The sequence below is a fragment of the Oncorhynchus keta genome, chromosome 10 (assembly GCF_023373465.1).
Source record: "Oncorhynchus keta strain PuntledgeMale-10-30-2019 chromosome 10, Oket_V2, whole genome shotgun sequence".
Taxonomy (NCBI): Eukaryota; Metazoa; Chordata; class Actinopteri; order Salmoniformes; family Salmonidae; genus Oncorhynchus; species Oncorhynchus keta.
In genome coordinates this window covers 40,959,151-40,980,914 of record NC_068430.1, presented here as the reverse complement: position 1 = coordinate 40,980,914, position 21,764 = coordinate 40,959,151, and the positions used below count along the sequence as shown (strand labels likewise).

General features: G+C 43.1%; 1 protein-coding gene and 1 long non-coding RNA gene across 2 annotated transcripts in view; one reads left to right on the top strand and one right to left on the bottom strand.

Moving 5' to 3' along the window:
* The first annotated feature begins 1,902 nt into the window (after window positions 1-1,902).
* LOC118388744 (uncharacterized) lies at window positions 1,903-11,577 on the top strand. Its single transcript, XR_008144617.1, has 3 exons — window positions 1,903-2,334; window positions 2,486-2,610; window positions 10,543-11,577. It is a non-coding gene; the product is annotated as an uncharacterized LOC118388744 (long non-coding RNA).
* The window catches only part of LOC118388743 (lysyl oxidase homolog 2A-like), a 47,107-nt gene continuing 28,113 nt past the window's right edge, over window positions 2,771-21,764 (bottom strand). The window contains exons 4-14 of the mRNA XM_035778161.2: window positions 18,467-18,675; window positions 17,068-17,284; window positions 16,239-16,422; window positions 15,371-15,522; window positions 13,376-13,543; window positions 9,103-9,268; window positions 8,645-8,885; window positions 8,233-8,348; window positions 7,990-8,126; window positions 6,324-6,435; window positions 2,771-5,078 (exon numbers count right to left, since the gene is read on the bottom strand). Coding sequence (XP_035634054.1) covers window positions 5,005-5,078; window positions 6,324-6,435; window positions 7,990-8,126; window positions 8,233-8,348; window positions 8,645-8,885; window positions 9,103-9,268; window positions 13,376-13,543; window positions 15,371-15,522; window positions 16,239-16,422; window positions 17,068-17,284; window positions 18,467-18,675 — 1,776 coding nt within the window. The 3' untranslated portion in view covers window positions 2,771-5,004. The remainder of the gene's footprint in view (window positions 5,079-6,323; window positions 6,436-7,989; window positions 8,127-8,232; window positions 8,349-8,644; window positions 8,886-9,102; window positions 9,269-13,375; window positions 13,544-15,370; window positions 15,523-16,238; window positions 16,423-17,067; window positions 17,285-18,466; window positions 18,676-21,764) is intronic.

Genomic DNA, 21,764 nt, shown 5'->3' with positions numbered 1-21,764 from the left:
AAGAGCGAAGGTAACACCAAACGCCCCGATAAGGCCATCTACATCCCCAAGGCGGCCAGGGACAGGCAGCGGGACAGCGGGGGTTCCCTCCACGTATCACCAGCAGGGGTGGACCTCGACCTGCCCCTGCCCCCTCTCAGCTGCACCTCCTCGGGCTGCACCTCGCCCTCAGAGTCCTGCTGCTCCTGCCCCTGCTCCTCAGACACCACAAAGGGAACGCCATCAGAAACGCCTTCCAGCTCCAACCAGGACAGTGTGCCCTCTATTACCTCTAGCGCTGGGCAGGAGGACGACTTTATTCGCTTCTCAGCAGAAGAGCCCTGCCCCTGGCCCCCTGCATGGGACCAGACTGTCTGGCCGTAACCCTGGAGGACCAGACTGAGAAAGAGGAGGAAGAAGTACTGACGGAGGTGGAGTCTGTGTGCAGTAGAAACGTGGCCCCCCACCAACACCATGCCTCGCATACAACACCAGCCAAGGGTGCTGCTCGTGACACTGCTGATTTTAGCCAAAAGGTACAGTAACTAGGTTTCCATCCAATTAGCGACTGATTTTCATTGTAATATTCTAAAATCGGCATTAAAATAATTTTCTCACCAGAGTTTCTATCAAATTGACTTGTTGCAGATAAAAAACTGTGCATGATGACGTAGTGCACATAAAAATAACTTTTGTGGGTAAATGACCATGTACAGAATATTAAAAAAGACCAGTTAAATGGGTTTACATCACATTTTCAACTGTACTTATGGTTATGTCGAAACGTTTACTCACTTATGGTTATGTCTGTAGTTTACGCACATAAAAAGGTTGGATGGAAACCTGTTTAGTGTCGTGAGCTGACAAATTCCATGACAACAGAGTGGGGGAGGGGTGATCTATGGGGAGTGTATCATTTCTGTTCTTCAAGTGACTAAAATGTTGTTGTTTGTTCTAAATCTGTATGAAAATGGAACAAAAATTACCATGACATTTTAGATTGTCCTCAAGTTAAATACATCAACTTTGGAGGCATAGACTATATACAATATTGTCTCAGATATAGGCTATGTTTAACATGTATTATATTTAAAGGGATTACTGAGAAACACTTCACTGGGATAGGTATATCTGTCAATAACTGGTTGAATTTCTCGTCAGATCACAGCCCACTTGACAGAGACACACGTGGCCATCGAACACACCCCCACAATGACTACTCGTGTTTTGGGAACGTGTGGATCAACCAGGACGAGTATGCCCACGTTATCGAGATCTACGACTTCCCGGCCATGTTCAAAACAGACGACCTGCTGGATGCCTTTTCAGACTACAGATAAAAGCCTTGGAGTAGGGTGACGTTGCCCCCTAGATGCTGATCTTGGATCACTTTTACCTTTTCCTCACTGATGGTTAGGATTGGGGGAAGGGAAGCTTATCCTGGATCTGTACCTAAGGGAAACCTCACCCCGCAGCACAGGTGAAAGCCTCCCCATGCCCCTCACTAAAGCCGACAGCACACTCACAAGGGCTGTCTGTCTCTCTCCCAGTCTTATCTTGGTCTGTCTTTCAGTGACTGGGGCATGAAGATTATGTGGATGGACAACACTCGCGCCCTAGGCGTGTTCTCCAGTCAATCTGCAGGTATGGGTTTTGAGTATATCTTTTTTTTTCATCTTTTGAGTCGTATTTGAAGTAACTGCCCAGTGTAAATCTAACTTTATTTGAAGTTCATATTCTATGAACTCCTATCCAAATAATGTTGACATTTATTTTTGTGTGGCTAAAGCATAAATTTAAGAAGAAAAAACACTTCAAAAATCCCACCTCAAACTTCTATCTCAGAGTGTTTAATAAATGCTTGCTGTTTCCTCATAGAACATGTCATCTCCTTGGAGAGGACGAGCTGGCCAGTCAGTGATCTAGAGGATGAGCTGACCAATCAACGCTCTACTTGTGTGAATATTTTAATGACCAGTGTACACCCACACAGAATAGCTGCTTTTTAACATAGCTTCCCTTCCAATATTGTTTATTTAACTATTTCACTCTCATTTTGTAAGTAGTTATATTTCATAGAAATCTGGAAACACTAGACACTTACTTTAAGTTATATTTTACTCCAATATGAGTCACGAGTCCCCTTTGGCACATTGGAGTTGGTTGTGTGACCTTCTGACGATCGGTGAAGGGAAGTTGGTGTTCTTTCTTATGACAAAAGAGATGAAAATCTTTGAATCGGTTCCTGTGTTTGTTTAGCCCTCCATGCACTTTCCATTCGGCACCCTCTCCTGAAGACACGCACTCTGTCTGACGGGAGCAGGAAGGCCAAAGGGAAAGCCATGAGAAGCGCGGGTATTGTTCTTGTTTTTTGATCCATCTATACTGTAACAGAAAGTATGTGGTCTGTCGTGATTTCGTTGTTAATAGCTAACTTATTACCATGTTAATACCATGTTATTACCTCTTTCCTTGCTATAATGTAAAGTCCTTCTGTATGTTCCAGAGTTTATCCAGCCGGTAAAGGAGAGGCCATGGACAGACTCTGCGGTGGCCCGGAGAATGATGACCACAGCCCTGGGGCTGCGGAGAGGTGGAGCGCTCTCACAACATTTCTGACCGCTACAGCAGGTGAGATGACATTTCAACGTAGGCACAGAGATGCAAAGTAAACCACAGAATCGGGACGACTATAAACTGCGTTATCGGGTTTCGGCAAGATATTTTGTTCACATTGTTGCTCATCATCACATCATATTGCTGAGTCTCTGTTTAGGAAATCAAGAACATGTCATGGTTTGCTTGTTTATTTTTATTAAGAGAAAATATGAAGCAAGCACAAAATGCTTTAAAACATTCAACTGTGTATACAGTATAGGATAATCACCCATCTAGTAAAGAGCACCCTTGTAAAATAAAGGGCCCTGTAGTTGCAGTGTCACAAAAATAGAATGCAAAGATGCATTTTCACATGTCATTTGTGACTTGTACAATTGAGAAAACAAACATAAGAGTCCCTGACGGTAATAATTTAATTTAATGGATGTTTGAAAAATGAACTAAGCTGAGCAGAATATGGTGATAAGACTAAAATGCATATGTATCTTAGAATCCTAAGATGAAAGGTATTAAATATATTGCCAGAGTTGATATTAGGTGAAGCAAGATACACTGTTAACTTGAGGCAGAATCCCAACACAAATTATGAATAACTTACTCCCTTTCACCTAAATCATGCTGTTTGTCGCCAATGTGGACAGAAGTTTGTGTACATTTTAACTTGGGGATTCTGCCTTAAATGCTCATTGCCTCTTTAGAGGCGTAAAAATGCAGGTTTGATGAGAGGGGGGGAAAGTTTCTCCTTAGTGGTAGCTGTATGGTTGTAATAATACTGCCATATCCTTAGTGATTACCGTACAGCAAGAAAACAATCAGTTCTTCCTTATTTTATATTCACAATGGCTTCTACCACATTATCACGCCACAGACTTGCAAATAATATTCTCTGTGGATGTAAGACCATTCCGCTACTTTCCCCACCCCCACTTCATAGGCACGTGCACTGGTGGCCCATGTGTCTGTCATCCATGTCTATTTATTTATTGAATAAATAGTTTTGACAGTAACCCTTCAACAGGTCTAATGCTTCTTAGGTAGTTCTATGAGTTTTAGTTTAGTAAACAATCTCCGCAGAAGCGACAGTTAGAGGGATGGGATCTTGATTGTCGTGGCGACATCAGGGGAAACTGGGCAGAAGAAAGTTGTTACAGAACAGCTGTATTTGAAGCACATCTTTAATTGAGCCTCTCATTCTCCTTAATTGCCGGCCTCAACACTTTAAGGAAAGAGACTAACTGTATAGGAAGCTCTGGGATAGTGCTGAGCGATTAGTGATTTTGGAGGTCTGTTCGGTTTCGGTTAAATTAATTTAAAAAATAATCACAGTTTTGCTCATTTTTAAAAACATTCAATGCAATATGCATTGTGGGTTGAATGCTGTTACACAGAATAAAACAATGAATAAAAGTCCCATGATGGTTGACTGTCCATTACTGCTTATCAATTACTAACCATCATTTACTCACATTACTTTAATAAAATATTTCAGTTGTGGTGTATATCAATTTTTAAACATTTTTTTAATGAATATATTATTTAATTCCAAGTCATCTCATCTCTAAAGATCTGCTGCCTAATGCTGTCTGAAAAGAAATCACTATTTTGCAGTTCTTCAAATGAAATGAGGCACACTTTTATGACGGCTGAATACCAACTATCAACCACTTAGATCATGTGTTTACCTCACGGAGCAACAGCTGCTCTCTATATCCCTTAATGATCGCGCATTCTTCTCTCTTGTGTCGCAGTCATAACAGAAACACAGAACGGATCTGATTTATCTTCAGAGAAACTGTGTGCATTGAGCTTACAGGAAAAAATAACGTAACTAAATGAAATACAAATAATTGATTCAACGTCAGTTGTTGTAGTTTAAAAACCGAAAAATAAGACTTCAGTTAATCGCTCAGCACTACTCTGGGGACAGCATGGGACTAGCGTTACGCTAGTGTTCATAGGTGCATAGTTAATTGCCTGCTCAACACATTGTCCTAAAAAATAAACAATACAGGACACTGTCTCAAAGTGCAGCAGGTGTCGAAAAATATCACTTTCCTTACGGTGGACCACAAAGGTTGGGTACAGGTAACTAAATAGCTCGGATTTGATAGCACCAGCACTCTGCTGTACATGTGACAGAAATTTGTGAGAACAGTAAAGACAGAGTTGCTTCTTCAAGCTGGATCTTTAAAACAGGGTTTTTTCGTCTGCAACGTCCTTATATAAAACGTTGGCACTGAGGTGAACTTTGCTTTTCTATTTTCATTCAGCACCGTTAGGGAGGGAACAGACGGCACAACGCTCCCTCTAGCGGTTGGTCATTTCACAACAGTCTTGCTGGTCGGTCATTCATCAGTTTCGCAAAATAAAATGTTCCTCCTGGTCTTTCCATTGAGTCCGTCCACACTATCTGTGTCCCAGCTGGTTATTCATGAGGCCACTGAAAGAGGATTCCTCTGACTCGGAGCTCACTGAGCCACCTGAAGAGGAGAGACAAACGGGACACATGAGGAACTGCACTCATTCAATCGTGGGCACAGTTTGAAAAGCACAGGGTACACTGGTTGTCAATATAAATGAATCTATATAGTTACAATGGTAGAAATACTTCAATCACTGAAGTCTTCACAAGCCTTCTCTTTTCACTGAACAGATAGTTTTCATGATCTTCTACAGGAATGCCAGGCTACAACTGGACGACACACCTACTGACGTCCTTGCTATAAATAACTGTCAAACAGGCACCAGTTGTATAATTCCTATCAGTGGAGACTGTTGAGGGGAGGTCTGCTCATAATGATGGCTGAAACGGAGCAAATGGAATGGCATCAAACGCATGGAAACCATACGTTTGATGTAGTTGATACTATTCCGCTCCAGCCATTACCACGAGCCCGCCCTCCCAATTGCAAACTTGCATAGAAAAAAATATGTAAAGGTGCAGTGACTTAAATAAAAAGTAAAGGTGACATTAAATTAACACACAGAGATCTTCTGTCTGGAGATGGGAATAAAAAGGCAGGATGTGGACAATTTTGTTAAGAGTTGCTTTGCTTTCCTATCATTTATGTTGTAGGTTTCAGATAAATATATAGGTGATTAATGTACTTTTTGTAAAAAGATCTTATGTAAATAAAGTTTCATTTGATAAACTGCAGCGACTTCACTTGTAACTTGACGCAACGTTTCAGGATCGCCATTTTGCACTCTTACGTTGTGTACGTCGTGCCTGGGGTATAAATTAGGCATGCATCATGTGAAATGTTCAATTAACTGTGAAGACAAAATAAACTAAAAACGTGTTGAGTAGTGAAATGTATTTTCATAAGCACTGTTATTTTCTCCAAAGACATTCAATTCCAGACCGAATAGAGTTGTGTGTATATATATATTTTTTCAATGCTAAAAATGGCCACACACAAACATCTGAATCATTCAAGTTGAGCAATACACTAGATGAGGTAGGTAGCCTAGCGGTTAAGAGTGTTGGACCAGTAATCGAAAGTCGCTGGTCCGAGCTGTCAAGGTGAAAAGTCTGTGTCCAAGACCGGGATGCCGTACTATTTAAACATGTATTTACATTTTGCAATTGCCTTTTCACGCATTTATTTTCTCTGAATTTAAACCTCTTTGGAATGTGGTCATCCATAGACAAAATGGCTTTGAACAAGACAAGTGTCCATCACATTCAATAATGTTGTAGCCAGTAATCTCCGGTCTCTCACCTATATAACAGTTGTACATCCATATCCTGTGGCCGTCGTATCGACACCTGCACTTCATAACGTTGTTGGTGTAGTCGGACTCTGCTACCTCAAAGTTTGGGTTGATCACAACCTAGGGAGAGAAACAACGTTTTGATGATGTTATCAGAGCACCCACATACTCTTGCTATGACCAAAAGACCGATCTGTGTTGGCAGCAAATATTCGTGATATTCTAACATTTATAAAATGCTGGGAAAGTGACCAGCAAAATGACTAAAAGTGGATTCCATTGAAATGAATCGACTCCTGTTAACCTCATGGAGTAAGAAGTGGAAAGATGAACTGTCACTACTCCAAGCTTATTACACTGAAAAGAATGTATAAATGCAACATGCAACAATTTTTTTGAGTTATAGTTATTAGTCATAAGGAAATCAGTGAATTTAAATAAATTCATTAGGCCCTAATCTATGGGTTTCACATGACTGGGAATACAAATACCTTTTAAAAATAAAGGGTAGGGGCGTGGATTAGAAAACTAGTCCGTATCTGGTTTTCTAACTGAAACACGCTGTCGTACACGTCGATCCAGAGTGTTCCAAACATGCTCAATGGGTAACATGTCTGGTAAGTATGCAGGCCATGTAAGAACTGAATTTTGGAAGGAACCTTGCAACATGTTGCTGTGCATTAAAATGCTCAAATGAATGGCACGACAATGGGCCTCAGGATCTCGTCACAGTATTTCTGTGGATTCAAATTGCCATTGATAAAATGCAATTGTGTTCGTTGGCCGTAGCTTATGGGGCACTCTGTCCACAACATTGACATCAGCAAGCCGCTCAGTTTAAACCGGGATTCATCCGTGAAGAGCGCACTTCTCCAGCGTGCCAATCCACAGTTTCATCAGCTGTTTGGGTGGCTGGGCTCAGACGATCCCGCAGGTGAAGAAGCCGGGTGTGCTCCTGTTGCTTGGCGTGGTTACACGTGGTCTGCGGTTGTGAGGCCGGTTGGACGTACTGCCAAATTCTCTAAAACGACTTTGAAGGGGTCTTATTGTTGAGAAATTAACATGAAATTCTCTGGCAACAGCTCTGGTGGACATTCCTGCAGTCAGCATGCAAATTGTACACTCCCTCAACTTCTGTGGCCTTGTGTAACAAAACTGCACATTTTAGTGGCCTTTTATTGTCCCCATTACAATGCAAGGTGCACCTGTGTAATGATCATGCTGTTTAATCAGCTTCTTGATATATCAAACCTGTCAGGTGGATGGATTATCTTGGCAAAAGGAGAAATGCTCATCAACAGGCATGTCAACACATTTGTGCACTACATTTGAGAGAAATAAGCTTTTTGTGCATCTGGAACATTTATAGGGTCTTTTATTTCAGCTCATGAAACATGGGACCAACACTTTACATGTTGCGTTTATATTTTTGATCAGAGTATAAGATTCACATGTTATACAAGGACCTTGCTCCCATATCATATTTGGATGTGGAGATTTGCATGCCTATCCTAACATAATTGTTATTTTAAATGATGGAAGAAGAAAAAAATGTTTTGAAATAAAGACCCATACGTAGAATGTATGCACACATGACTGTAAGTCGCTTTGGATAAAAGCGTCAGCTAAATGGCATATATTATTATTATTATATAAATTAAATACGATTCTCACCTGGAAGATGTAGTCTCCTGGCACAACGTCTGTCACGTCTATCCACTGACAGTCAATGTCGTGTCTGTACGTATCCCAGCACCCAACAGTGATGCCCTGCTGCCCGAAGTTAGCACACTCGTACCTCTTCTCAATACCTGGCCGGCCAGAGAGACAACAGTGCTAAAGTACAGAATCAGGAACATAGACAAGGTTTGTTGTGATCATTTTCATCATTTGTTTTTCACATTAAATCCTCTTTACCCTCTTCACATTGGGTGTCCTCCAGACAGAAGCTGGCCTTGTGTCCCTCTGCCACCTTGGTGCCGTTGAGGCTCAGTAGGTCATAGTGGGTGAACACCTCCATGCTGTGGTAGTGCCTGGACAGGGAGACGGAGACAGTCCATCATCATAACCAGCCTGTACACCCACAGCAGGCACTGCCTCCACATGACTACAAATCAGACCACAAATCTATGATCTCACAAGACTGCGACAATGACCACCCTCGCCAGAGGACTTTTATCGCAGCACAGTGATTGTTCTCAACACAACGATGCTTGCTTGCATGCCATTGTCCAACCCCTCCTTCATCATACCTTCCACTACTTAACTCAATGACTAAAACCGAAGGACCCAGGAATTCATCCTCCCGTCCGACACCATGTTTCTATACCTGTGGCACTCGTGCCAGATCCAGGAGTTGTGTGCGGCCCTGGGGCGAAAGTCTGTCAGTCCGTTGTTGTGTATCTGGGAGGAGAAGCGCAGCAGGCGGCGGTAGGAGGACGATGTGGCGGCGGCGGCGCTGCTGGACAGACAGTGCTCCTCGTTGGCACACTGCAGTATGTACATGGGCCGGTCCTCCAGGTACGTGGTGTGTTCCACCACCTGGGCGTTTAGAACCAAGTCTGGGGCCGCTGTATGCCGAGGCAGAGGATAGGTTGTTGTTAATATGGAGATCAGAGGCTGCACTTTGAATAGAGACCCAATCAAGGATTCAAACAACAGAAAAATGGCCGCCCAACACTTTTTGGAGGTAACATGGACTTGTTCAAAAACAACATGATTTTAAAAAAAATGTTTTGCAACGGTGTGGCCATAATGAATGCGACCCAGCTACTGTAAGTGACTTACTCTCAGAGCAGGAGACTCCAGCAGCGAAGCGTCCTCCCCCTCGGGGGCAGTCGAGGTGTTTCCCATGATGGAGGCACTGGGCCAGAGTCATCTCTGTCCCCGAGCACCTGACCCCGCTCATCACCACGTCATCAGCACTCACGTCTCCTGGCCAGTACCACGTCTCCTGGTAGTGACAAATAACACAGACAAACCGATCAAACATAGGCCGAGCTTCAATTCTTCCAACTCAAAATGGAAAACTGTCATTTCATCATCCTACCACAAGAGGTTTCCCTATCTACATTTCCATTCTTGCAAGTCATGAGACTGCACAGCTGTTGTTGCGATACGGGAACATCTGCCTAGATGTAGTTGATTGTGATTGTCCAAAACCCCCTCACAAGATAGACATAGATGAATATTGGTTAGGCCAGTCTTTCCTTGGAGGATGTTTACTAGACTTCATGTATCTGATGAGACTTTATAAAGCAAGTAGCAAGATCCTTAAGCAAACAAAGTAATATAATAATAATATATGCCATTTAGCAGACGCTTTTATCCAAAGCGACTTACAGTCATGTGTGCATACATTCTACGTATGGGTGGTCCCGGGGATCGAACCCACTACCCTGGCGTTACAAGCGCCATGCTCTACCAACTGAGCTACAGAAGGACCACAAAGTCTCTCCGTCTGAAGTCAAATGTTGCTATGTCGAGAGAGAGAGATAATGTATTACATCTGTCCTCATGGATCTGATTCAGCCTCTTTCTAGTATCATCTGTATGTCTCTGACAACGCCCAAAGCCAAGGGAATACTCCTGTAAAAGTCGTTATTTCCAGGGTCTCCCACGGAAGGAGTAAGTATGGGTGGGTTGGAGGGAAGGAGGGGGGCTAGGGAGATCTACGGAACAGAGTTTTAGACTTTGGTATCATATCTTCCATCTGTCCCTCTGCCTGCAGAAACACTTAGTCTGCGTTACTAATGGAATCCTATTCTCATGCTTTTGACCAGTCACTATATAGGGAATCTGGTACCATTAGGACGCAACCTTAGAGTGGGTTGAGTCAGTGACGTGATCTTCCTGTCCGGGTTGGCGCCCCCCTCGGGTTTGAGCCGTGGGGGAGATCTTAGTGGGCTATACTCTAAACTAAGTTGGTGGTTTAACGATATCCCTCTAGTGGTGTGGGGGCTGTGCTTTGGCAAAGTGGGTGGGGTTATATCCTGCCTGGTTGGGCCTGTCCGGGGGTATTGTTGGACGGGGCCACAGTGTCTCACGACCCCTCCTGTCTCAGCCTACAGTATTTATGTTGCAATAGTTTATGTGTCGGGGGGGCTAGGGCCAGTCTGTTATATCTGGAGTATTTCTCCTGTCTTATCCGGTGTCCTGTGTGAATTTAAGTCTGCTCCCTCTAATTCTCTCTCTCTCTTTCTCTCTTTTCTTGGACCTGAGCCCTAGGACCATGCCTCAGGAGTACCTGGCCTGATTCCGCCTTGCTGTCCCCAGTCCACCTGGTCGTGCTGCTGTTTCAGTGTCTGTCTGTCTGTCTGTCTGTCTGTCTGTCTGTCTGTCTGTCTGTCTGTCTGTCTGTCTGTCTGTGCGTGCACGTGGGTGTGTATCCTAGGTCCAAATACATTTAAAGGATCCCCAAACACATAATGAAATTTTCATGTAAACTGCCATTAAAAGGGGCATTAGTACACAATCATCAAAATCACACAATTACTGTGCAAAATAGTTCTATCAGCCCAGTCCAATTTCCAGTCATTAAACTCTCCCACCCATCAACCCAGTTCTTCCATGATTCATAAATACTTTCCAGACATATATCACCACTGCCAGTGGCATTCAGCAGTTGTTAGTACACTGCAAATTAGAGAAAGTCTCTCAAACTGTAGAACCACAAGAAAAAATGTATGAAGAACGCAGATAGTGCTTTCCTTTCGGTGTGTATCGAGGTGCTTTCCTTAGAGAGGTGTATCACACTGTGGGACTAAAGACAGCTCTTGAATCACCCTTTAAATACAACAAAAAATCAAAATAGCAGCACTAATCAGCAGATAAGCGTACCTACCCTACATACAGTTTGCTGATGGTTGTAGGCCAATTAAACTTCAAAGAGCAGGAATGAACTCCCCACCATCAAATGTAGCCTGTAGCCTTTCCTCACTCCATCACCTCAGTTAGTGTGGAGACTATAAGCTGTAAAGTCAGTGTGGAGACTATAAGTGTTAAGTCAGTGTGGAGACTATAAGTGTTAAGTCAGTGTGGAGACTATAAGTGTTAAGTCAGTGTGGAGACTATACGTGTTAAGTCCGTGTGGAGACTATAAGCTGTAAGGTCAGTGTGGAGACTATAAGCTGTAAGGTCAGTGTGGAGACTATAAGTGTTAAGTCAGTGTGGAGACTATAAGTGTTAAGTCAGTGTGGAGACTATAAGCTGTAAGGTCAGTGTGGAGACTATAAACTGTAAGGTCAGTGTGGAGACTATAAGCTGTAAGGTCAGTGTGGAGACTATAAGATGTAAGGTCAGCGTGGAGACTATAAGCTCTAAGGTCAGTGTGGAGACTAAGCTGCAAGGTCAGTGTGGAGACTATAACCTGTAAGGTCAGTGTGGAGACTATAATATGTAAGGTCAGAGTGGAGACTACAAGCTGTAAGGTCAGTGTGGAGACTATAAGCTGTAAGGTCAGTGTGGAGACTATAAGCTGTAAGGTCAGTGTGGAGACTATAAGTGTTAAGTCAGTGTGGAGACTATAAGTGTTAAGTCAGTGTGGAGACTATAAGCTGTAAGGTCAGTGTGGAGACTATAAACTGTAAGGTCAGTGTGGAGACTATAAGCTGTAAGGTCAGTGTGGAGACTAAGCTGCAAGGTCAGTGTGGAGACTATAATATGTAAGGTCAGAGTGGAGACTACAAGCTGTAAGGTCAGTGTGGAGACTATAAGCTGTAAGGTCAGTGTGGAGACTATAAGCTGAAAGGTCAGTGTGGAGACTATAAGCTGAAAGGTCAGTGTGGAGACTATAAGCTCTAAGGTCAGTGTGGAGACTATAAGCTAAAAGGTCAGTGTGGAGACTAAGCTCTAAGGTCAGTGTGGAGACTATAAGCTATACGGTCAGTGTGGAGACTATAAGCTGTAAGGTCAGTGTGGAGACTATAAGCTGTAAGGTCAGTGTGGAGACTATAAGATGTAAGGTCAGTGTGGAGACTATAAGCTGTAAGGTCAGTGTGGAGACTATAAGCTGTAAGGTCAGTGTGGAGACTATAAGCTATAAGGTCAGTGTGGAGACTAAGCTCTAAGGTCAGTGTGGAGACTATAAGCTGTAAGGTCAGTGTGGAGACTATAAGCTGTAAGGTCAGTGTGGAGACTATAAGATGTAAGGTCAGTGTGGAGACTATAAGCTGTAAGGTCAGTGTGGAGGCTATACGTGTTAAGTCAGTGTGGAGACTATAAGCTCTAAGGTCAGTGTGGAGACTATAAACTGTAAGGTCAGTGTGGAGACTATAAGCGGTAAGGTCAGTGTGGAGGCTATACGTGTTAAGTCAGTGTGGAGACTATAAGCTCTAAGGTCAGTGTGGAGACTATAAACTGTAAGGTCAGTGTGGAGACTATAAACTGTAAGGTCAGTGTGGAGACTATAAGCTGTAAGGTCAGTGTGGAGACTATAAGCTGTAAGGTCAGTGTGGAGACTATAAGTGTTAAGTCAGTGTGGAGACTATAAGTGTTAAGTCAGTGTGGATAAGAGCGTCTGCTAAATGACTTAAATGTAAATGAGACTATAAGCTGTAAGGTCAGTGTGGAGACTATAAGCTCCAAGGTCAGTGTGGAGACTAAGCTGTAAGGTCAGTGTGGAGACTATAAGCTCCGAGGTCAGTATGGAGACTATAAACCCTGAGGTCAGTGTGGAGACTATAAGCTCTAAATTCAGTGTGGAGACTAAGCTGTAAGGTCAGTGTGGAGACTATAAGCTCTAAGGTCAGAGCCCCTTTTACTTTCCTTCAGTGAACATCTCCAGCTGTTTACAGCTAAATGACGTATATAAGAGCCATATGGATGGATATATGGGGTTTGCTGGTGGCATATATATAACTGAGGCCCACTTTATGATGTACTTTTACGAAGTATTATGAAGACCATTTCCCCCCAAAAATCTATAATTGACCCTTTTAATATTATTACATGTTGTTGATACTTACACAGAAGCATATTTACCCTTTGTCAAAGAATGTTAGGCTCTTGATTGTCTGGCTGACCAGCCAATGTGATGATATTTTGTTGTGTATAAACTCACCTGGAAGGCGTTGTTGGCAAAACCGAGACCCAGCTGTCTGCACACGACTGTAGCCTCTATGGTACCCCAGCTGTCACTGCACACCGTACCCCACACCAACGAGCCGTTCTTCTCCGCCAGCACCTCCACACGCCCTTCAAATGGGTTCCGCCCACCGCTCAGACGTAGCTGCAACCAGAGATTAGATGTTTATAAAGGCAGTCCCATTCTGCTCATATATTTGGTGTTTATTGGACAGGGTGGAGATGGAGAGGGAAGACAGGAGGAGAAAGTGTGCTGAAATAGCAGTGGGTCCAATTCAAACCCACGCTGCAGCAGTATGTGTTCTGGGTCAGCGACTTAGACTGCTAGATCACCCGCTAGGCCACAGATGATCTGTTTATTATGAGGCCAAAAATCCACTTGATTTAAAGAGGTAGTATATTCCCTCACATATGTGTTAAGTATTCTGTTCTTCATGGAAAACTCAAATATTTGCCATAAATCCTATCTTTAGGCTTTACCTAAAGTATTTCCAGAGGCAATAAAACATCAAATATTTCTTATACTATGAAAATGTTTGGCAAAAATGTGTGGTTGGTGTTAGTAGCGGAATCAGAATAACAAAAGAAATGTGCAAATCCACGGAGGCACCCCTACTTCCCGTGGCTATGCCTACCGGTGGCTTCAAAGCCTCTCAACGGTCAATACATAGCATCAGTAATCCAGGGTTTATATAAATCATTGTGTAAAACCCATACAGTGCATTCGGAAAGTATTCTGACCACTTCACTTTTCCCACATTTTGTTACGTTACAGCCTTGTTCTAAAATTGATTCAATTGTTAAAATGATTCAATTGTTTTTTTCTCTAATCCATTTACACACAATACCCATAATGACAAACCAAAAACAGGTTTTTTGAAATGTTTGCAAAAGTATAAAAAATAAGTAAATATCACATTTACATAAGTATTCAGACCCATTACTCCCAAATTTTGTTGAAGCACCTTTGCAGCAATTAGAGCCTCGAGTCTTCTTGGATATGATGCTACAAGCTTGGCACACCTGTATTTGGGGAGTTTCCCACATTCTTCTCTGCAGATCCTCTCAAGCTCTGTCAGGTTGGATGGGAAGCGTCGCTGCACAGCTATTTTCAGGTCTCTCCAGGTCTGAGAGTCCTTTAGGTGCCTTTTGGCAAACTCCAAGCAGCCTGTCATGTTTCTATCTGGCCACTTTACCATAAAGGCCTGATTGGTGGAGTGCTGCAGAGATGGTTGTCCTTCTGGAAGGTTCTCCCATTTCCACAGAGATACTCTGGAGCTCTGTCAGAGTGACCATCGGTTTCTGGGTCACCTCCCTGACCAAGGCCCTTCACCCCGATTGCTCAGTTTGGCCGAGCGGCCAGCTCTAGGGAGATTCTTGGTGGTTCTACACTTTTTCAATTTAAGAATGATGGAGGCCACTGTGTTATTGTGGACCTTCAATGCTGCAGACATTTTTTGGTACCATTCCCCAGATCTGTGCCTCGACACAATCCTGTCTCAAAGCTCTACGGACAATTCCTTCAACCTCATGGCTTGGTTTTTTCTCTGACATGCACTGTCAACTGTGGTACCTTAAATAGACAGGTGTGTGTCTTTCCAAATCATGTCCAATCAATTGAATTTAACACAGGTGGACTCCAATCACATTTCAGAAACATCTCAAGGATGATCAATGGAAACAGGATGCACCTGAGCTCAATTTCCGAGTCTCATAGCAAAGGGTCTGAATACTTGTAAATAAGGTATTTCCATTTTTTTTACTTTATAAATTTGCTAACATTTCTAAAAACCTGTTTTCACTTCGTCATTATGGGTTATTGTATGTAGATTTATGAGGGAAAACATTACTTGAATCCATTTTAGAATAAGGCTGTAACATAACAAAATGTAGAAAAAGTCAAGGGGTATAAATACTTTTCAAATGCACTGTTTGCAGCAACATGCGTGCTGCATGTGCTAGGTCTACTCACTCTGTTCTGGAAGCCCATGGCAGGAACATTACATCGAACTGCAGCGTCCTCCTCGTGACTGCAGCCCAGGGCATCTCTATTGAAGTAACACTCAGTGAGGGATTTCTCAAAGCCAGAACACTTCACCTCATTCATATGGACCGGGCCCATTCCTACAGGGGAGAGAAGACACACTGGGAGTCAGATCCACCCCACTCTCAATCACAGAATTAAATATGTATCTCTATGCTTTCAATAATCCAGGATACAGACACTGGACTGGTTTCCCGGACACAGATTTAACGTAGTTCAGGACTAAAAAGCAAACTGAGAGTCCTCCAATGAAAAAGCTTTTTAGTTCAGGACTAGGCTAAATCTGTGTCTGGGAAACCGGCCCACTATGTTTAATTGAATAGCAATAATGCCTAACAGGAGTAGAAATCCCACTGAGAGTGGATATGAACTCTCCTGCCAATTTTAAGCCAACTCTGACCCATTCAAGTGGGGCACTTGGGAACATTAAACTGTTCCTCCTCTCTCTTTTTAAAACTTTGTCAAGTCGAAATAATTCATGTGAATAAAAATGGATTTTCCACAATATAATGTATGATCACTCCCTTCCTGCTGTGTCTGTCTCCAGCATATGACAGGACAGGAACATTTCTCTGGCAGTGTTTGCTCTGTAACTAGAGCCAAGGTGGTCCGAGACAGACTGACAGCAGGTCAAGAAAACAGAAAAGACACCATCCTCTGTTACTGTGTGGTTATACAGTATCTGAATAGTGGATGGCAGAGGTGTGAGACTTGGATCACTATGGATAAGCGCTTGCATATTCCATTACAGCAGATTCATGTACTTGAATGGGAGAGAGAGAGAGTGGAGACCTACCTTGTCCCAGTTTGCCTCCAGCGAGGGCCTCCTTGGCACTCCCGAAGCCCAGTTCTCGACACACCACGGTGGCTGACTCCAGGTTCCAGCTGTCATCGCAGACGGTGCCCCATTCACCATTTTTCAGCACTTCCACTCGCCCTTCGCCTATGTTGGCCCCGCCTCTCAGGCGCACCAGGGGTTGCTGCGGAAACGATTGACCGTGTTAGGCCTACTGTTACTGAGAAACAATAGTTTACAATCACTTGGCATAGTTAAAATATCCAATTACTTTGATATGTGTGTATGTATTCTTTACAGAAACAGTCCAGTAACTCAAATTTGCATTTTGTTTGTTGAACCTCACAAAAATAAACAGTATCGTATTGTTCCATACATCCTGAGCTTATTGTGAATCACAGAGAGAGAGAGGGAGAGAGAGTTTGAGATCTCAGTGTATCTGTTTTCCCTTTTGTCCAGAGCCCATGAGTCATCTGTGAAGGGTTTGAACACAGTGTTCTGCAGTCTCTAAGTTGAATCACATGCAACGTGATATAAAACAGCACAGCACATAATGCAGAAATCAAAGAGTGGATTTTATAGGATTTTATTTTTCACTAAATCAAACTGTAATTGTAACCGTTTCCTTACATTAATTAACATTAACAACTAAGGTTTGTCTTTCATAATTTTCTCCTCTTCTGAATGCTTTCCATTTCAATACAAGATACAAGGCCAGAGACAGCTCAAACTCCAGTAACATCACATCTCCATCATGAGCAGTCTCTTGTACAGAGGTCCTATGAATCACAGTTCTATGCTCTCTCTCGTTCCAGATGATCCAACCTACCTCCACCCTGTAGGCCTTGCTGAAGCCCTGGGCGTGGCTGGGAGCAAAGGCCCGTCCTGGAACACAGTTGACCACCACGGGCAAGCCCTTCTCACAGGTGGCATTCCCCCTCAGCTCCACCTTGTGGCCCAGCTTACAGCCATGCAGGCTGGCCTCGTTCCCCGTGCAGTTCACCCCGAAGCCCCAGTAGTTCTTCTTCCTGAGCTTGGACAGCAGCCTGAGTGAGACAGGAGACAAAGAGATTGAGTTGAGTCTAGTTGAATTTAGTTGAATCGCACTGAATTTAAATAGTTAATTTTTCTCTTTTAGCCTGCTGTGAAAACATGAACTTGTCTACAGTACCTGATGAGGAAACATTATACCAACTTTTGTTTTTTAATACATAAAATGCTACCCTTACCCCTCATTAATACATTTCCCCAGTTGAACTTGGGAGGTTTAAAGTTTTTCTTTTATTGACTGTTTTAGTACAAAGTACAATGGCAGTATAGTAGTCAAAATAACATGCAATTCCCATCAGTGGAGGCTGCTGAGGGAAGGACGGCTCATAATAATGGCTGAAACGGAACAAATGGAATGGCATCAAACACATGGAAACCATATGTTTGATGTAGTTGATACCATTCCACTGATTCCTCTCTAGCCATTACCACAAGCTCCTCCCCAATTAAGGTCCCACCTCCTGTGATACCATTACCAGTCCAAGTCATTCATGGCCCAAGTCATTCATGGTCCAAGTCATTCACGGTCCAAATGTGAAACAAAATAATTTTGTGAGAATATTAGTGGACACACACAAAGTGTGATTGTTGCCCAACCACTTTCTCTTCTGCTCCAGTTAACACCACTTCTCTCACAAGTGTCACATGAGTTTTAGTGACCACAGAGAGTCAGGGCCTTAGTTTAATATCTCATTAGAGACATGACCCTTTGTAGAGCCACCAAATGGGATGAGTGCCCCCTACTGGCCCCCCACACTACTTCCAACAGCATCTGGTGGTGCAAGGACCGACCCCCTCCCCTAGAAGAGGGCCATTAGAGGGATACAGGCCAGAATGGTATGGCTGCCTGCTGGAATAAACAATCTGTCCAATTTAAAGGAGAGATTCCATTTTTTAATCTATTTTTAAAAATCTGTATTTTGGATGTAAATGGCATGTTATAGAAGTGTCCAGGTGTGCAGGTCTTTAGATGCTGTATACGTGAAATTGTGTCATTTCAACCTTCATCGCAACGTTATATTCAATTTTGTTTGACCCAAGCAAAACTTTTCCATGTGCCCACGCACAGGCTATCGCTCGAATCCAACTAAATGGAATATGACGAGAGAGAGACACATTTGGGAGCACTTCATGAAGTCTGCATGTATCTTTCCCTCTTTTTCTGTTATGCTGCTCACTTGTAGACTTTAGTGTTGTATCTTTTCTCTCCAGGGAAGCCGTACATCCCACAGATGACCCGGCTGTTCATCTCAGTCCACCCCAAGTCACAGATCTGTCTCCACTTCCCCCCGTCCTTCACCTCCAGGTAGCCCTCCGTCATGGGAACCCTTTTACGCTGGGAGGAGATGGCCCGGATACGCACATCTTCCACCTGGACATTCAGACTCTGCAGAAAGAGAGAGACACAGAGTCCCTGGATCAGCCACAGTCATTCAGATTAAAGATTATCAATGAAAGATTCGGGACAGTGCAGCCATGGCATGGAGCCCAACTGAGGCCTTATTCTTCATTTTTGAAGACATACTTGCCTTTACAACCTCTACGGGATCGGCGTCCCTATACCGGGACGGTTGAGCTAACGTGCGCTAATGTGATTAGCATGACATTGTAAGTAACAGCAGATTTTACAGGACATAGACATCTTATTTGGGCAGAAAGCTTAAATTCTTGTTAATCTAACTGCACTGTCAAATTTACAGTAGCTACATTTTGTACAGTAGCTACTATGTTTTCTATAGTTATATTGAAAATATATCACTTGACCAATTCGGCACATTTTGGGCAGACTTGATACAAAATATTGTCCAGTATTGCAATGCTTCACTGGACCAATCTGAAACTTTGCACACACACACTGCTGCCATCTAGTGACCTAAATCTAAATTGTTCCTAAACTGCAATATTATATTATGGCCTTTCCCTTGCATTTCAAAGATGATGGAACAAAACAAACAAATTGAAAACGCATGTTAATTTGTTCGTATTATCTTTTACCAGATCGAATGTGTTATATTCTCCTACATTTCCACAAACGTCAAAGTGTTTCCTTTCAAATGGTATCAGGAATATGTATATCCCTGCTTTAGGTCCTGAGTTACAGGCAGTTCGATTTGAGAATGTCATTTTAAGCGATTTTTTTTTAAAAAGGGGTCCAATCCTTTTAAACTGCAATGCCTTACTTAACCCTATGAATGTCTATAATTTGTTGTGTCATCAACTTGACCAGAGAGGTGAGTTCAGGGTAAGGTGTATCAAGGGCCAGGTTGGGGTACACAGTGGCAGCACAGATGGCGCTTCTCAACATGGAGATAACCTTTGACCCACACGCATCCTCAATTTGTTTTACTTGGTGACTTTTCACTTCCTGTAGGTCTATGTTACACAACTTTTGAGAAAGTAAATGAGATGTTGAAAATATAATTGATTGGGACTAGGAGAATGGCATTTGCATAATCAATCATTCAATTATGTTTTCCCCATCGATCTTCTCTCAATTATAATCAATCACTAAAATACAAAGTGGGACTGCAAAAACACAAATCACGCTTTTAAGCTATCTTGATCCAACATAACAAAAATCTGGATTGCGTGTATTTTATTTAACCTTTATTTTACTAAGCAAGCCAGTTAAGAACAAATTCTTATTTACAATGCCGGCCAATTGTGTGCCGCCCTATGGGACTCCCAATCACGGATGGTTGTGATTCAGCCTAGAATCTAACCAGGGTCTGTAGTGATGCCTCTAGCACTGAGATGCAGTGCCTTAGACCTCTGCGCCACTCGGGAGCCCAAGCTACACCAAGCTACAATAACAGTCGAGACAAAAGCTGTTGCCTGAGGGCTAAAGTAAGCTGAGGGTGGTCTCCTAATTCTAAAGTATGGGGCTAACCCTAAACCCAACCGGCCAGTAGAGGGGTCATGGTCCTCAGTTACCCTCCTCTGTCTGTCCTGAGAACCCTTAAAGGCGTCTTCACATTTGAGGAAAAGGGAAAAGGGAAAGGGGGATACCTAGTCAGTTGTACAACTGAATGCGTTCAACTGAAATGTGTCTTCCGCATTTAACCCAACCCCTCTGACTCTGTTCAGCCCCATAAGCCCATAGAACCATAGACCCATAGACTAACTCCTGGCTGTAATGTATGTGGAGACATGAAGTACTCAGTGCCAACCCTCTAAAAACTCATTTGATAAGCCATGAATGCTGAGCTCAGCCTTTTCTTCAACAGCCAGTCATCTCGCCTGCTAAGAAAGACAGTCCAACATTTCTGTGTGAATCCAGAAACATTAGCGTTTAGTGAAAATGGGGGTGGTTTTCCGTAAATGGCGTCAGCCTCTGGGAATGTTCGTATTCCCTCGACGCCAAAAATGTAGTGGTGAACGGAAAGACGTGATTGAGTCGAGACTGTTTTTGCAGTGACCCCAGTCACCCGACTACTGACTACAGTGGCAAGAGAGAAGAAAGTCTTTCATACATTTAAATCCCGACGGTCACTTTATCACTGTGAGTTTCCGTTAACAAAGCAGAGCAAGGCAGGGTGAACGTGGTCAAGGGAGAGAGTGCCTTGAAAGGACTTGGAGGTTCTAGACACAAAGTGGGCGATGTTTCTCTCTATAATGTAAATACATGACGGGCGGAAGGGAAGCCGGTTTGAAGTGGGGGCTCTTAAAACCATCTCAGTGTTTGGTTTGGCAGAATGGTCCAAAAGGAAACCAAAGGGCTTAGAATGTGCAAGGGGGGACACATGAGACCTGCAGCTGGGGTGCATATACACTCATTTCCCCGAAACAAGACCACCAGACATAACACCGGCATCAGACAGTTTGCTCAAGGCCCACCTAAAACTACACCTTGTTTAGGAATGTGGAAATTGTGCTTAACAAACATCAAAACACTATTTTGGGAAGGTTCAGACACAAATGTCTCAGAACTAGTGACCTTCATTAATGACTAATATTGTTATCACCCTTAGCCTTGGTGATTGTGTTATGACCTCTCCCAAGCAAGTTTATTGTCTTTGGACCGTGGTTAGCTCATAATCATCTCGGGGGTCAGACGAGTGTAGTCATACTCAAGGTCTAACTCGAGGTGTCATAAAAAAAAATGCATCTCCTTCCCCAACGTAAAAAATATTTTCACATGACCCTCCCCTTGTACTGTAAAATATTTTGCGCACCCTCCCCCTTCATAAAATGTACTAAAAAAGAATTATTACCACCATAAATAACAAGAACCATAGCAAACCCTGTGTTTATGAATGTGGATATCAACTTTACCACTTCAGCATGGTTTTGTGGCACAGTCGATGCAATGCAGGGCCAAGAAGGTTGAGGGTTCACCAACCACCAAAGAGGAGCTCACTCTCCATGCTCCATGCTGTTCACCCTCCTGAGTCAATACATGCTAGAAAAACCTTTGGCAGCGATTACAGCTGTGAGTCTTCTTGGGTAAGCCTCACAAGAGTTTTTGCACAACTA